The sequence below is a fragment of the Conger conger genome, chromosome 10 (genome assembly GCF_963514075.1).
Source record: "Conger conger chromosome 10, fConCon1.1, whole genome shotgun sequence".
Classification (NCBI taxonomy): domain Eukaryota; kingdom Metazoa; phylum Chordata; class Actinopteri; order Anguilliformes; family Congridae; genus Conger; species Conger conger.
In genome coordinates this window covers 18,748,288-18,765,923 of record NC_083769.1, presented here as the reverse complement: position 1 = coordinate 18,765,923, position 17,636 = coordinate 18,748,288, and the positions used below count along the sequence as shown (strand labels likewise).

The window sequence follows — 17,636 nt, the reverse complement described above, 5'->3', positions numbered from 1 at the left end:
TGGTCTTGGAGAGCTACAAGGTCTGCTGGTTTTCCTTGTTACTCTAAATTAGTTGATTATACAGTTAAATCAACTCACCTGGTTACCTGGGTCTCAACAGGGTGCTGATTTTAAGGTGAAAACAAAAACCAGCAGACCCAGTAGCTCTCCAGGACCAGGGTTGGAGACCACTGAGATAAGGGATACAAGAAGGACGCTGAGCGTTAGCTGTAGCCTGATAGCCGTTTGAATCCGTTTGGCCGGTGAAGTGGTGGTGTTTATTTGGTGTTTTTCTGGAGGCCCTGCGGTTTCAGAAAGCGGATTATCACCATTTACGTAATCATGGCCCTCTTGGTCCTGGCCCATCTGTTGATTATTCATGGTCCGTCTTCTTCGCACATGGGGCTCAGTCGTGCCCCTACTTTAAGTGGAGGGGCGCACCGGTTTTTTGGGGGGACGCCAGGGTTGCTTGGATACCTGGCGAGATGCAAGGCCCGTAGGCAGAGTACTCGTTTGCATGACAAGCGGGGACTGTCAAGAGAGTTGCCCGAGGGATTATGCACTGCGATTTCAGATCATTGACCCCCTTGACAGTCTCAACAAGTATTTTAGTCTTATATTAAGACTTAAAAAATGTAAGTCCTAATATAGGAAGAACATTTCACTTGTCAAGCAAATAGTAAGCGGACAGAAATAAATATCTTAAGTCTCATTACAAAAAATACTTGATGTATTTTTTAATGTAAAATACATTTTGTGTAGTGTAGCTGTAGAAATCTCTGGGACCTAGGTAGCACAGTGTGAGGATGAGAAGAAAAGTTTAATCCTCTGTGGGGTTCTGAAAATCTCACCCTTCTGAATTGTATAAAGCGAGGAGGAGGGTTCCTTTTCCCACCGACTGTTTTGGTTTCATAGTTTGCTGCATGCTGCAGCCTAGTCTTCCATGTCAGGGGTTGTTACTAATGACATAAGACTAGATAATTACAAAAGCTCTTGTTCTCCTACAATAACCTTCCATCTATCACTGTAATGTAGTTAATTGCAGCTTCCAGTTAAGGTATAGTCATCCCCACCGCACTTACATTCCTGAGCTCTCACTTACAGTAAGACAAGGTTCTGGCTTCATTTCAGCAGACTTCTCACCCCAATGTACTGGTCAACCCTTTTTTAAACTTGCTTGTTTGGTCTGAGCGGTGAATGACTGAATGGGTGAAGAAGCAGGAGCTGTGTTGCTCTACGGACCCTCTGGCTCCCAGCGAGGGAGAGGAGCTGGAGGTCTGGAAGTAGATCAGGGAGAGGAGGAGGAGGAAGGGGTGAGAGAGTTTCACCACTCAGCAGTCCTCCTGACATTCATTTCCTCTGAATACTAACAGTACTCTCAGAGCAGATCCTGTTACAAGCAGCAAAATGAGTTGTTTTAGTCTGTTCTCCAGCTTCCTAATGCTTTCTGTCCTTTTCTTTGTTTCAGGAGTTTGGGGGTTCACTGCTCCAAGGTGCGCTCTCTCACACTGGACTCATGGGAACCGGAGTTACTGAAAGTAAGTCCTTAATTTGCTCCAGTGTTTTGGTGCAGGCATACAATCAGGCAGCCTTTGTCTTTGTTTTGACTGGTTCTGTGGTGACCTTTTAACCCCATCCCGTCTCCTCACCTGTGCAGTTGATGTGTGAGCTGGGAAACGGCATCATCAACCACATCTACGAGGGAACGTGTGAGGAACTGGGTCTCAAGAAGCCGGGGCCTTCCAGTTCAAGGTGAGCTTCCACTGAGGCACTGATCTGGGGTCAGCCAACCTGTCCCTGCTCACTACCTTGACAGTCTTTTGTAAGAACTAGGGCTGTCAAATTTAGATTGAATATTTTGGTATATTTTGAATGGGGGGAAAAAAAGAAAAATTAAAATTAACATTCAAATATGTAATGATGGTGCGCATTAAAAATTTGAAAAAAACATTAAAAACTCTTGCTTCAGAGTGACTTAAACTCACAAATTTGCGTGCTCGCTCGTGCTCGATTGGCTAGTATTTTCACTTGAGCTCAGCTACTTAAACTAGCCAATCACGGCCAGGCTTGCTCATGCTCACATACTAGGTTACAACATGGCCGAAAGCTACAGAGTAGTGAAACTGTTGTTCCTTTTGGCATGCTGTATCTTTTAGAGTGCCGAAATGTTGCTCAGATCATTGTTAGTCCACTTTGTATACTACTCTCAATGTGAGGGGTCTCTATGTCAGTCAGTTCATTATTGTTACCTGCCTGATTTATTTCAATTTACCAAAGTTGCTTATGCACTGAATTAGTGATATGATCTACTTTTGTCAAAACGTAATTAAAAAATCTTTTGCCTTTGTACCTGCCTTCCTGCACCCCCTTGTGGATATTACCTGCCCAGCATGCCCAGAAACATATTACATGGCAATGCATTAATCATTTTGAGTTGAAATTTGAGAGGCTTTTGTAGACTTTTGAAAAAATATATTTGAATTGCTGTTGATTAAGTAAAGTTTCAGTCTAAACCTATCCTGGGTCAGTTTCTTGTGACCTTAAGCTGCCTGAGTTGTGTCATTTTGCTTGTTGGAGCGATTGGAACCACTGCTGTCAAAGGATATTTTGAGACCTTAGAATTATAAGGTTCAAACTGACATTATTGACAAAAACAGGTTAGTGCCATGAATATGTTGTTCATGGGGCACTGAATATGTGACATTTTACAGAAAAATACTGTTTAAATCTTAAAGGTCATATCTGCTTGCAGCCCATTCGCTTTGAAGCTCAATATCTCAGAAGTGCTCACACGCAGATAGAGCCTTATACATAACCTTACCAAGGTCAGGGTTTTCAGTCTCTCTTCCCGGCTCGCTGTCACAGGCAGGAGAAGGAGGCGTGGATCAAATCCAAGTACGTGGAGAAGCGCTTCCTGAAGAAGATGGCGGGCAGCGAGGTGCTGGTGAACGGGCGTAAGCCTGGCCGCTGGAGTGTGAAGAAGTGCCAGCGACACAACAGCTCCGGCAGGGCGCCCAAATCCCGCCGCAAACACCGACAGGAGCCCGGCAGCGCCTCCCCCGGCAACCTGTCCGCAGGTACGCCTCTCATTACATTACTGCTACTCTGCTGATGCTTTCATCCAAGGGCACTTACAGTTAAGCAGGGGACAACCTGTGGATCTTACTGTGAAGTGCACTAGGCTACAGGCTGCTCCCCTCCCTCCCTCTGATCCCCGTCCGTGAGCCTCACTATATGGAATAACAGCACAACCTCTCCTGTAGCTTCAGCTGCATTCTCTCCACTGTTTCACTGGCTACTCACCCACCTGGACGCCCTTGAGACCAGTAATATGTTACCTGTCATTACCATGACGTTTATGCAGTGACTACTGTTTATACAGTGACTACCATAGTGAGACGGGGGTAACAGTGCTTTAGGGACCTGGCAGCAGAATTTTAGGGTTCGCCTGTCTCCCTGTTTTTCTAAACATGTGCCTCCCTCTGTGTGTGTACCTCCCTCTGTGTGTGCACCTCCTCTGTGTGTGTACCTCCCTGTGTGTGCACCTCCTCTGTGTGTGCCTCCCTCTGTGTGTGTACCTCCTCTGTGTGTGCACCTCCCTCTGTGTGTGTGTGTGTGTGTGTGTGTGCACCTCCCTGTGTGTGTACCTCCCTCTGTGTGTGTGTACCTCCCTGTGTGTGAACCTCCCTGTGTGTGTTCACCTCCTCTGTGTGTGTTCACCTCCTCTGTGTGTGTGCCTCCCTGTGTGTGTACCTCCCTGTGTGTGTTCACCTCCTCTGTGTGTGTTCACCTCCTCTGTGTGTGTACCTCCCTGTGTGTTTGTACCTCCCTGTGTGTGTACCTCCCTGTGTGTGTTCACCTCCTCTGTGTGCGTACCTCCCTGTGTGTGTACCTCCCTGTGTGTGTTCACCTCCTCTGTGTGTGTTCACCACCTCTGTGTGTGTACCTCCCTGTGTGTTTGTACCTCCCTGTGTGTGTACCTCCCTGTGTGTGTTCACCTCCTCTGTGTGCGTACCCCCTCTGTGTGTGTGTACCTCCTCTGTGTGCGTACCTCCCTCTGTGTGTGCACCTCCCTGTATGTGTGTGCACCTCCCTGTATGTGTGTACCTCCCTCCTCCCTCAGCTGCTGCCCTGGAGAGAAAGTTCCGCCGGGATTCACTCTTCTGCCCCGATGAGCTGGACACGCTCTTCTCCTACTTTGACACAGGCTCTGGTCCCCGCAGTAAGTTAAAAAACATAGTAAAAATTAATAAAATTCATTCAAATGACTTGAAACCATTCACTGAAAGCACTCAGAAGTGGGTGTTTGGGTGGGTGGGGGTTTGTTCTGTGTGGGAGACATGGTGAGGGGCGGAGGGGGTGACTGACGTGTCCCTGGCTTGGCGCTCGTTGGCCCCGCAGGTCTGAGCAGCGACAGTGGACTTGGCGGTAGCACCGACGGCAGCACAGACATCCTGGTGTTCGGCTCGGTAGTGGACCGCGTCACAGAGGAAGGTGGGTGGCTCAGTGACATTTTTTTACGGACTCAGGAAGTTCTGTGTATTGACAGGAAGTGAATATTTAAGTGGCTGACCGAACCCTAAGGTTCCTGACCAGAAACAGATACACACAAACACGCGTGCATATACCAACACACAGTGGCCATTAAGACCTCTTTAGACTGCCACGGCACGAGAGAAAGTGGTAAAAGTGGCTGTTCAGTGCAGACGGTCCTGTTTTTTCTAAACCGTAATCTTTCACTCTGGCTTCCAGCACCGCTCTGGCAGGGATTTTCCACTGAGACTCTCAGCCAGACTCATAACATGGAGATTAGGTCTCTGAAACGGAAAAAGAAAGTCTTAAGGAGGGTTTTCTTTCTTCTCAAATACCAATGATGTTGCATGATACAGGGGCGGCCTATAGCGTAGTGGTTAAGGTAAAGGACTGGGACACGCAAGGTCGGTGGTTCTAATCCCGGTGTAGCCACAGTAAGATCCGCACAGCCGTTGGGCCCCTGAGCAAGGCCCTTAACCCTGCATTGCTCCAGGGGAGGATTGTCTCCTGTAATGTAATGTAATGTAATGTCAGTAGACTTGCCCATAGGATCTGTTGATACTGTACACATAATAAGCTTTGTGGTTTGGTTGATAGTGTTTTCATATGCAGCCATTTTTTTTGCCCTCAACAGCACCCTGGGGGCAGATGGTCATGTTTTGCTTTATGTTACTATTTTAGCTTACTACTCCGTTCTACTCTCTAAACACAGTTGCTCCAATGGACCTATTTCAGTTAAGATTGCCTTTCCCCAAACCTCCTGAACTCAGTTGAAAAATGTAATTTGTTATTGTGTAATTTTTTTAAAGTGAGCGAAACAAAGAGGAAAAAATGAAACAGGTAAGCCTTGAACCCTGGTCTCATACACGAAAGGCAAGCGCACTAACCACAATGCCAAATCTGCTGGGGGCCAGAGCTGCCTTTTCGGTATACGAGGCTGCTCTCTTCTTTCCTAATTGTGACTACCTTTTTAACATGACCATCTGCCCCCAGGGTGCTCTTGAGGACAAAGATATTGCTTGCCTTTCTGTGGAAGGGTCCCTGTTCCATAGCAGAGTCAGTGGTGTGTTTGTGGTTGTCGGGGCTTGAGTGACACCCCGACCGGTTGCCGTGTGCACAGAGTGCGAGGTTTCGGAGGAGTCGAGCGGGGAGGCGGAGCTGGAGACGGAGGCGGAGGCGTGGGAGCAGGAGGAGGTGCAGGAGCTGCTTCCGGGGGCGCTGCTGTACCGGGCGTCGCGAGCGCGGAACCTCCCGGTCATGGCCGAGGCGCTGGCACATGGAGCCAACGTCAACGCCGACAGCCAGGAGGACGAGGGCAAGAGCCCGCTCATACAGGCCGTCATAGGGGTGAGTCCCCCCCACCTGGAGAGACACGGTTATGTGCACACACACACACACACACACACACACACAAACACTCTCACCTGTAGACACATGGTTATGTACATACACATGCTGCTATGTACAAACGCACTTCAGGCAAGTTTTATCGTCTATCGTTATAGTCAATCGCTATAGTCAATCGCTAGCTAGGGCACCTGTAGCGTAGTGGTTAAGGTAAATGACTGGGACACACAAGGTCGGTGGTTCTAATCCCGATGTAGCCACAATAAGATCCGCACAGCCGTTGGGCCCTTGAGCAAGGCCCTTAACCCTGCATTGCTCTAGGGGAGGATTGTCTCCTGCTTAGTCTAATCAACTGTACGTCGCTCTGGATAAGAGCGTCTGCCAAATGCCAATAATGTCATGTAATGTGGATAGTTCTGCTGTGCTAAGCATACAAGCTGGATAGACAGCTAATTAACTTCATATGTAGTCAAGTAAATAGTAGCTAGCTAGCTAATGTGCACATTCCTTGAATACCGCCAGGGACCCCTGGTCATGTCAAGGGTGAATTTCTGCTGCGAATTTGGAGCTGGCAGGTTCTGAACAGTGCAGTGACTGGGAGCCCTTTAACAAACGCGCCCAATGCTAGCTTTTCTGTGAGCTAGTTTTCATGTTACCACTAGATTGCATTTTATACGACTACGGCTGTGCACGTGTTATAGAGTGATCACCCTCACCTCAAGTTTTGTAGACCTAATTCAAGTCAGTTCCTTGCAGGAGATTTGACTGGCTCTTGCTGCCAATTGCTTTTGTGCTGTGAAGGGAGAGCAAAGTCTGCAGACAGAGCCTGGCAGATCAGCTACTGCTTTTCAAAAGCACCGGGAAGTCTGGATGTTTTTTCTCCCAGCACTTCCGAGGGCAGGAGAGTGGCAGTTTCTCCTGGCAGGCAGGGTTGAGGACAGTGGCGCTGCTCTTTGAGGCTTTGAGGCAGTCCCAGAGACGGGCAGTCATTCTCAGCTTCAGCAGGAACCGCCGCTGTTCCTCCCCAGGGGGGGTTTAGGGAGATGTGAGAGAGCTGTCTCCCCCTCTGCTCTGTCTTCTGAGGGAGCTGGAACCACTTGGCATTGCTGAAGAGTTAAAGCCATTTCTCTCTCTCTCTCTCTCTCTCTCTCTCCCCCTGCTTTTTTTCTTTATTCCTTGTCTCTCTTTCTCTTGCTCTGTTACTCCCTTTTCTCTCCTTATATTTCTCTTCATTCTCTGCCTCTCCCCCTGTTTCTTTATGTCATTTTTTTGGTTCTGTGCCCCCTTTCTCTTTCCTTCTCTCCCTCTCACTCTCCGTCTCCCTCTCCCACTCTCTCTCTCTGTCTCTGCCTGACAGGGCTCCTTGATAGCCTGCGAGTTCCTCCTTCAGAACGGCGCAGACGTCAACCAAAGAGACAGGCGGGGAAGAGGTCCACTGCACCACGCCACGTATCTGGGACACACAGGGTGAGAGGCAGCTTCATCAGCCAGCCATTCCCTTTGCACTGCTGTGCCATGCTAACTGATCAGCTATGCTAACATCATTTATGCTAGTGCCAGTGATGAGTCTCTATTTATCAATTTATCATTACTGAACTTTGACAGAAGACTCATTTCTCTACAAAAACATTTTACAACAAAGCCACAGGAAATGTGATGAGGCTTATTTGATGAATGTCTCTGATTCCATCTATATAACTTTATTTACATGGTCTAAATCATGAATCCCTGTTATTATTTAATCTACATTGTGATGCCAGATCTCAGAACCATTAGTCCAGTCCAAAGTAAAAGGTTGCATCAAAATGGCAGTTAACAACTTAAATGCTGTTTCCATAACAATGAGTTTAGTTGGGTGGGCGTAGACACCTAATCTTTAGTTCTGAACTCAAGGGTTGGCTTGCTGGATCTTAGCGAGCAGAGATTGCAGTTAACGCTGAATAAAATGGACTGTTTTGCAAAGTTGGCGGTTTTGGATGGGTCATGTGATCGTCTCTCCTCTGCTGCGCAGGCAGGTGTGTCTGTTCCTGAAGCGGGGGGCCACGCAGAACGACGGGGACGACGCGGGGCAGGACCCCCTGAGCATCGCTGTGCAGGCCGCCAACGCTGACATCGTCACTCTGTACGTTTGACTACCGCTCACAGCCTCACGCCGCAACACTGTGCCTAAAATACCCCCCAGCTGTGCCAATATCCTTATCATAAAACGCTTTTATCCAACGTGACGAATGTATTATACCGTACCACCTAGTTGACAGATGTTTTATTTAAAAGCCCAGTTCCTGTTTTTGTCAGTACTATGTGTCATTTTTGACAAGTCCTTGCATGACACTAACTTAATTTATTTTACACTCTTCCACCCACTTTATCTCCCTCCTTCTTTCCAATGTCTCCACCCCTGCCCCAAACCCCTTGCCCTGCCCCAAACTCCTCCCCCTCCTGCCTCAAACCCTTCCCACTACTCCCCTCTGCCCCAAACTCCTCCCCCTCCTGCCTCAAACCCTTCCCACTACTCCCCTCTGCCCCAAACCCCTCCCACTCCTGGCCCAAACCCGTCCCCCTCTCCTCCTCCAGGTTGCGGCTGGCCCGGATGAACGAGGAGATGCGGGAGTCTGAAGGCCCATTCGGACAGCCAGGTCAATACCCCAGTAGCAGCCCGACTGAGCAGCAGTATAAGAAATGCATTCAGGAGTTCATCTGCCTTACCATAGACGAGTGCTAGAGGGCACGGGCCCGTTCCAGGGGCCGTGGGGCTTTGGGGAACGGGGGGACCGGGGTTCAGGGGAGGGACTGCCTCGAAGGGAATCTTGGGGCGAATATTCTTCCTTTCTGTTTCCTAGACGGAAAGAAAATCCCTGCAGGCTCATACCATGTCCCCTTCTCTCCCGTCTATCCCAATGTGCATTGCGTTGCTTAGAGACCGCTTTTATTCTTTGCAGTATTCACCGTCCATTTTGTACAATAGAACCTCTGGGCCACTCTACCATGGAGCTCGGTCATATCACAGGCACAACTGGGGGGAGCAGATGCTCCAGGGGGCAGGGCAGATTCCAGTCAGGTCATGGTATTGGCTTCCATCTGGTCCGGGTAGGACATAGACACTTAGGTGTGTTGAGACAGTCTTACATCCATATCTGTTAGGGGAATTGTGAGAAGCAGCACCCATCTCATAGGCGTTTGTCTTTTTGAGGCACATCTTCTCAATGTGCACCTAGAAAATCCACTGCCGTCTATGGTCAGACTGAGACACCACTGAGCGTCATTATGGAAAGGAAAAAGATCAGAACTAGGAAGAGCGAGTTTCTGTTCAGGTGAAATAAAACAGCCCAGGCATGAGAGAGACAGACCTAAGCCACATGTTAGATCCACATGTTAGTGACAGACATCTTACCACTAATCCTAGCCATAGTTCTCGAAGGGACCAACTTTCACACACACCATGCTCAGTCCGTCCATAAATTAGAATTTCGTCCAGAAATTAGAATTTCTATACTTGAATTAACTTTTATACAGATACAATTTCCAGACCCAAGTCAGGTCACATAAAAAAGTTAGTGATTGGCTAATGAGTCCACACACCTGAATTGGTACTGAATGTAGAGAAACCACTGCAGACACCATGGTATTCCTGGACTGCAGTTTGAGATCGCGGTTCTATTCCTTGTGGTAAAACACTTGGGGTGTAGGTAAGGGTGTATTCCCTTAGTGCTATGGTAGCCAATCCTCTCCTCAGGTACCCCCAGGGTTGTCAAGGAGAGGTTTGGAACCACTGCCTAGTGTCAAACGCCAAGAAGCAGGACGGTCCCTGTGGGATAAGAACCAAAGAGCTCTGGTTCTGCTGTCAGACCCTGGCCCCTCTGCCTGAGCCCAAGGAACAGACCCTCAGTGTGGCCAGAAGTTGCCGGAAAAACACTTGAATTTGAATTTGAAATCGCTTACTCGCCTACTATTGACTACACAGGTTGTATACAATTTATATGCAACTTACCTACTCAGTAGTAGGCAAGTAAGCTGGACACAGGTATGCTGTTGGCCAGCTTTGAGTAGGCTCCTTCGTACATTTTGTCAGCCCTTATAAAAGCTCGTACTTACAGGAGTCCTTTCAAGCCTTGCGACTGTGAAGTGGTACCAGATGATATGTGTGTGTGTGTGTGTGTGTGTGTGTGTGTGTGTGTGTGTGTGTGTGTGTGTGCGTGTGTTACAAAGAGAAGGGGGTCATGAACATAATAGTTAAGATATGTGGATTAACTGCGAATCCAAGTTTCTCGAAAAAAGAAAGTATGCATATAAACATTAAAATGGCGACTTAGTGCAGTTTATTTAAACAGTACAGCAACATTGTGCACTTTTTGTATCTTTGATATTTTACTGTATTTTACTGTTGTAATTGCGTTGCTTTTGGGTATTTTTATCCAACACTCTCAGAAAAAAAGAGTACAGTGGAGGTACATTCATGTTCCCTAAGGAACACATTTCCCTGAAAGTATAGAAACGTTCTCTTTGCAACCAATACATACCTTTTACAAACAAAAAAGGTACAAATTAATTGTGTATTGCTGGCTAGGGGTACAATTTGATGTGCCTATAAGGTACCAACCCAGTGATAAGCACCTTTTAGTAGGTTACCTTTTTTCTGAGAGTGACTAGAACATTGTCGTCATCAGATTTTTATTTATAATGAACTGTCCAGAGGACTAGTGCAATGATTATTTTAATACAGATAATCTGTATTTCTTTAACTTTCTTATTTTTAGTCTTTAATTTTTAACAAGACAAAGCAGATGGTATTTTTTTAAACTTGTTATATATTTTGTTAGGATTTAATTTTCTGAGCACTAACACAAATGTAGCCAGTTTGTCAACACTGGATCCTTATTATTTGTAGGGAATAAGACCACAAATCTACGATAAAACGGAACATTAGATATTTATTTGGGTTTTTATAAGCAGAATTGTCTCAAGAGAAAAACTATTGATTTGAAAATATAGTATATATGTGATAATATGTCTGTGTACTTGTAGCCGTATGTTTGAAATATCTGATTTGCAAACCGATGTGTAATATTACTATTATAACTGTTATTTGTTATTTTCTTTGTTTGAATACTGCATGGGTTGACATTGCCCTGAACTTTAACCCCAAGTTGATTCTTGTAGTGGTTGTATGTGAACATGTGATACCCTGTACAGTCCTTTATAAGAACCTTGTTATGTGATGCCAAATCCTGAGTTTGAGAAGTGTTCATGTATCCACATAGCTGAATTGTGCTGCTCGGCAACCTGCCATCCTATCAGAGTGATTGTACATAATACAGGCTGTGACTCGATGGGTCAAATACGCCATCAGACACATTGCATACATGCAGGCAACGCAACATGTCAGCTTGCATGATTCACTTCACCGGAGTTTAAATCGACTGTTATTTACATTGTGCTGGATGTCCTTTGCTCAAAGTGCATATGCATCGCAAAGGTTTCAGTTCGCCCCGATCGCAATGCATTACATCCTTAATCCTGACTGGGATTAAACCGGCCTTTTTCCCGTCTGGTTTACACAACATTACAACTTCAGCGGGCACTAACCACAGCATTGTGCAGTGAATGGGGGTTAGCTTTGCACTTTGCACTCATGCATTGCATAAGGACAAAACATGTTGAGGTTAGTCTGGATGGACACCCTAATGCTTGTGTTCATGTAATGGTTGATGAATAATATCCCAGTTTTGTTTTGTGTGACTTTTGATGTCACAGAGCATCAGGCTGAAGCTTATGTTGGCTCCAAATTATGAAATATTAATCTGTTAAATAAATGAATCTCTGCCACATAGATAATTGTAGAGTTAGGTCACTGTTTGGATACAGGCCCATGTGCACTGTATTTAGATGCTGTGTTCTCAGCATTACAGACTCTACTTATGTAAGGACTCTATCCAAACCCAATTCACTTCATCCTTTATTTTAAGCAACACATTGAAGCAGTCTTGCATAACCCACAACCCAGCAGGTAGTAAATGAAACCAATTATTTAACAGCAGAATCAGGGAGGATGTAACTAGGAAAGAATTAAATGAATTTGAGATGGATTTAATCTAATTGAAACAGAGCCCAGTGTATTTATTGGGTTGTGTTCTCCTATACGTTTTGAAGGCTTTTCACTTTAAAATGGCCGATTCGCTTCAGGGCTTTGCTGTGCATCAATGCAGTTTCCTTTCTGCCAAGAAGGACTCCTCTTAATGGTGGTATTGCTTCATGGTGTATGCAGAAACCCAAGTAGCATGAATGAATGGACTCTACTGTTTCTGGCTCTATGTTCATCTCACCATGGTTCCACCATTTTGAAAGGAGCTGTTGGGTCCAATTGTTGGAAATTAGGCCAGTCTGTAGATTAATTTGTTGGACTGAAAAGCCATTTTGTTGTGGTTCAGAAATTAAATGTGAATGGTGGTGGGGGAAAGGACAGCAGCTTATTGTTCCACGTGACCATTTCCTGTTTGCCTTATTATGTACAGGAAACAATGGAAGCATTTTCAACAAAAACTAAATGGGGAATATTTAAGTGAAAATGCAACTTTATTCCCAGCCAATATAGTAACAATAACAAATAAATGAACAAAATATTTCATTAAAGGAAAGATAGGGAAAGGGAGAATAAAATGTTATTTATAAAATCATGTAAGCCAGGACTGTATTGAGGATAGGCATGGCCTTGAGTGCCATATTGGTGTTTTTAACACCGTGCCAGCTGAAGTGGTAAGTGTTGTGTGTTTGGTGAGTGCTTCACCGTGGGTGCAGAAAACTCTTCTTAACAACTGTGCTGTAAATACTCTGATGCTTTCTAACACCTCCACTGCCTCCTTTCCAAACACAGCTCTCAATCTCTCATTATTCTCACCACGGCCTAACCGATCTCTCTCAACCCTGGTGGAGAATGGCCTCTGTCTCTGATATCTCTGTATAACCCACACTCCTTCTGTCTATGTATTTTTGAATTTCATGTGTTTTTTCTTTTCTGGTTGTCTTTTGAACCACTGGAAAAAGTGAAAATAAAACTATGTGAATGAACTCTTAACCAGCTCTTGGCTTCTGCTTCCAGTCTGTGTTTCTCTTCTGTCTGTGTGACTGTTGGTTTAACATTCTGATTCCGCCAGTAGGGCTAACAGCATTAACCTCAGGGTTGGGTGGTGTAGATTTAAGGTTGGGTGGGATTGGATGAGGTTCCCCTGAGGTTTCCCATGGGTTTATGGGATATTTCCTTCAATGTACACATTACTGATGCAATGAAGGCAGTTGAGACTTATCAAAGGGTAGCCTTTTCAAATGTATAAAGGATTTAAAGTACTTACCCACCACAGCTCTGCTTATTAAATATGTAATGTTCATGGCTAGTATTCGTAGTGCATAACTATCTCTCTTTTGTTCTTGCAAAGTTAAGGTTTGCTCTCTTCCAGTAAAATCTGACTAATAGGTGCAGGCAAACTCCAGGTTAAAAATAAGTCACTTTCTTATAGTGTGGGGCTTCAGTATGACTACAGACATACTGTATGAAATCCATCCAAATCCATAACAGAGCATATTGCATAACATACTATGATATACATAAACCAAATATTTTACTTTAAGATATTCCAATATGGACTTCTGGTTCTGAAGAAACTTTGATTTGGACAACTTTAGAACATACTGGTAGAAGGCAGACAGTAGAAGAGGCTTTGCAATGTAATTGACATTCATACCCCCTCAGCAAAACAGGAGGTACGTGTTTGGCACTGAAATACGCTGAATGCATTGTTTGTCCTCTCTTTATTCAATGCATTTGGGCATGACTGCGTGGGTATATGGTGCTAATGGCTTTCCTCACTCTCCTGAAATGCTTCCTCATGAAAAACTACTGTGATGGAATGAGGGGTTCCAGCAGAGGGGAAATTTGGTGCATTTTTTTTCCAGCATTTGGTGTTTTTAAATACCATACGCTTTATTCCACGGCGGTTTCAACATGCTACACACTGCCAGAGAGCTGCAGCAGAAAACAATCCAAAATTATTAGGACAATGCACACACCTCAATAGGTGATTAACAATAGGAGCTTCTGATTCTTCTCTCCCTTCTTTTCTGTGGATTTGTAAGTAGTCTTACAAATCAGACGCATCTGGTTTTCTGTCTGGAGGAACCAGGGCAGTGTGACAAGGGTCCTTAAATCTAATCAATAATTCTTCAAAATGTATACTGTTATTGAGCATATACGCTCAGTGAGCACTTTATTAAGTATTTTTAGACTTTTAGCAGCAGAAGACCACTATCCACTTAGAGGCTATAGTGTTGCTTGGGGAAACAGTTTCAGTCACCCCGTATGAGCCACTCCTCAGGTTGTTTGTCCTTGCAGTCTGTCTGTGGCAGCTGTGCAGTGCAGAGTGTAGAGCTTAAAGAGTAGGAGGACAGCATGTGTCTGCCTGTGCTCTCCCAAATTACATGATGATATTGCAGCAATGAGCTGGTCTGCTATTGCAAGCGCACCTTCCAGACTCGATAAAAGGATTGGGTTAAAATGTGAAAACACTGGTCCCCTGTATGGATGGGTCTCAGTGTCTGATATCCTGTTTTGACTGTTGTCAGCAGCTCCATAGAATGATGCATAATTGGCCATAGTATCACCCAGGGTGGGAGGGATTCAATTAACCATGTCTCAATGCCCAGACACCTGCTGGTCAGTCAGGTACCTACAGCCTGTTTGTCTGCTTGAAGTCTCTTCCTCCGACAAAAGAAGCAGCAACTTGACATTCCTTGTTCATTAGTGGAGCCCTGTGTGACTGGTGAATTTAATGGGACATTTCAGATACAAATAGAAAAGAAAAAGAGTTTTAGAAAAGCATATTTGCATACATTTTGCCAAAATGTAAGATGATAAGAACAGTGCGGTGTGTTTGTAAAGGTCCTACCTCCTGTTCTGCTTCCAGGTGACACAACGTATCTCGACATCTTTCGGGAGTTTTCACACATGGCGTCGCACAACCCCGAGAAGCTGAAACGAAGGAGCGTGCATTTCCGCCACTCCTTCAGGTAGCCTCCTGCAGACCAGAGCCCTGCCTCCCTGCCCCCCCCTGCTCTGCTGGTAGAGCCCTGCTCCTGATCACAGAGAACCCTCTCCTCCATCTGCTCCTCAAATTCCCTGGTCCAGTGAAGTCCTGTGTCATTACGCACTGTGATGCCATTTCTGCACTTATTCACATATCCACTCTGCCATATTTTAGGGTGCCCAATTCCTAGGACATGTGCTGAATGAACTCCAAGTATTCTGTCATCCCACAAATCATATGGGACCATGCATATTTTAAATATAGTTCAATTATACAAAACAAATACTAGCTCATAAAGACATGCTGAATTAATTAATGTGTAATTTTGTGAGAGCATATACATAAACATACATGATCAATTTAGAACTGACTGACTGAGCCCATATATAATTTATGTGAAATAGGTCCATACCTGTGTTTGATTTCATAACCATATTTATTTTAATTTGGAATTTGCACTTATCTCTTCTCCCCCGTTGTTTCAGAAATCTCTGAAATCCAGCATTGAGTTCCAACATCACTTAGCTGTATTTTTGAGGTGCTTACCCTCTCCTTACCTGCCTACAGATTATGTTTGGGATTTGGCTGCCTTCATGTGGTTTAGACAGACAATCTAATTCTGAATATGTTGTATTTGTGCTCAGTATTGTAGATGCCTTATGATGTTTATACCACTGTTGACAAACACCCACATCAGAAAAAACTATGATTGCTATATATTTCAAATATATTGCTGTATTTACCAAGTATATGGCAAATATATGTTGATTATTCCTCATATATGTTTCTTATATTTACAGTATATGAAAGGTGCATTGCATATTTCCGTGCCAATTATTCATATTTTGGCATATATTTAAAAAATATTTTGTTAGGTATGTTTTTTCTGAGTGGTATCCTCTATACCATGGATCCTCAGTCCTCGGGGGCACCTGTTCATACTGGTTTAAATTCCAACCACTGTTTCAACCCCTAAATAATAATAAGCTCTTAATTGTTCATTATTTGTCCTTAATGGTTTATAGGAGGTGTTGGTTTATTGCTTAAAATGTCAGATTACAGGGGAGATTCTCTCATTCGTTACATTTTTTTTACATTGCTTGCAGATGTTTGCCTAGAGTGATTCCGTGCAAGCTTCATGGGGAAAGACAGGTCTCTTCCTCTTACTTTACTTGCTCCAATTCGTTTTATTTATTTTTAGCCAGTTTTTGCTTTTGAAAATTTTTGACCCAGTTAACCCTCTCCAGCTAACTCCTGAGCTGGTCTGGTGTCCCCTGAATAGCAGATATTTCATAGGTCAGTCTGAACAAAATAACCACTGCATTGATTCTGTCATATATCTATGTTAACCTCTCACAGGAGTATTTTTGAAGGGACAGTGAACAGCGTACAGCAATGCACTAATGAAGAAATGCAGTACGTTGAAGGTCTTTCGTTCATGCCGATGGTTTTAGTCTATGTCTTAAATGCATGTTCGCAGTTATTCTATTATTGTACTGTGTGTAATGCTGCAGATTGATCTGCAGTCTCACAGCTCAACAGTAAATGATCCATGCTGTCCGTCCAAGACCAGGTTGACTAACTTGGGTCAAGGCTGTTCCAGTAGTACCAGCTATGACTTCAGAACTCAACTTCTGATTCTGTCTTATGTTAGTACATTGAAAATCTCCTAAGTTCTTTTTCACTGTTTTTGTTTAGACTGTCTTCTCTAACACACGTCAAACTATACAGTCAGTGATTTTCATAATAGAAAATACAACCACTGTATGGTCATGACTTTATCCATTTCTATACAATACAGGAGAACATGTAGTCAATCAAGTTTCCTTTCTTGTAGTCAATCAAGTTTCCTTTCTTGGAGTCAATCAAGATTTCTTTATCATTTCAAACATAAGGATAGCATAGGATTCCATTACATTGCATGTATTTGTTGTTGGGTTTTTTACATTAAATTGTACATGAAAGACATTATTTTATGCAATGACTATGCTGGTGTAGTCTTAAATTGTCTGTAACTTCAGTGTAAAGATGCGCTAAAAGTATCTATATTATAAAGTGAAATGTACATAAACATTTTAGATGCAAAATGCTAATATATCTGAAATGGACGGTGTTTTGTAATATGTTGAGGCCATTGACTAAGCCTTTATGGAATGAAAATAAATAATGGTTTTAATTAGAAATTTTGCTTGTTATGTTTTTTTATGTTTCTACATGCCTCTCAATATTCTGATGTGTAGTACTAATATGTTGACAGTAGAGCAGCTTTACATGTATGGTCATAGTAATATATTTTTGACAAGGAGATGGGATTAGTCTAAAGATGAGTCCAATCTAATAGCTGGTCAACTGGTTTACAGCACAGGTCATATTAATAATTAAAATGTATTTTCCACATTTTACTGAACTGAAGTTTCAGCAATGTTACCTGTTCATAGCCATTAAAATTCATAGCTAACAGAGCTTGGCAGTCATTTAAGCCACCACTATCCACAGGCCACACAATTCAAGATATTCAGGTACAGGTACATTAGTTATTGAATACGGAAAAAAGCAAATAAAAATGCAACTCACCCATTTGTAGTTCATCAGGATTTAATTGTAGATTCACAGGCAAACCAAAATACACACTGATTCCCATTGAAACCATAGAAAATACCATAGCCTCAACCAGAGCTAAGGTGATGGGGACAGGAGGATAATGCG

The 17,636-nt window shown here is 44.0% G+C and overlaps 1 protein-coding gene across 1 annotated transcript in view; it reads left to right on the top strand.

Moving 5' to 3' along the window:
* The window catches only part of LOC133138547 (arf-GAP with coiled-coil, ANK repeat and PH domain-containing protein 3-like), a 94,778-nt gene extending 77,665 nt beyond the window's left edge, over positions 1-17,113 (top strand). The window contains exons 16-25 of the mRNA XM_061257395.1: positions 1,448-1,517; positions 1,637-1,731; positions 2,845-3,056; positions 4,103-4,201; positions 4,381-4,473; positions 5,633-5,859; positions 7,217-7,326; positions 7,871-7,981; positions 8,434-8,495; positions 14,811-17,113. Of these exons, the coding sequence (XP_061113379.1) occupies positions 1,448-1,517; positions 1,637-1,731; positions 2,845-3,056; positions 4,103-4,201; positions 4,381-4,473; positions 5,633-5,859; positions 7,217-7,326; positions 7,871-7,981; positions 8,434-8,495; positions 14,811-14,917 (1,186 nt within the window). The 3' untranslated portion in view covers positions 14,918-17,113. The remainder of the gene's footprint in view (positions 1-1,447; positions 1,518-1,636; positions 1,732-2,844; positions 3,057-4,102; positions 4,202-4,380; positions 4,474-5,632; positions 5,860-7,216; positions 7,327-7,870; positions 7,982-8,433; positions 8,496-14,810) is intronic.
* Positions 17,114-17,636: the final 523 nt, after the last annotated feature.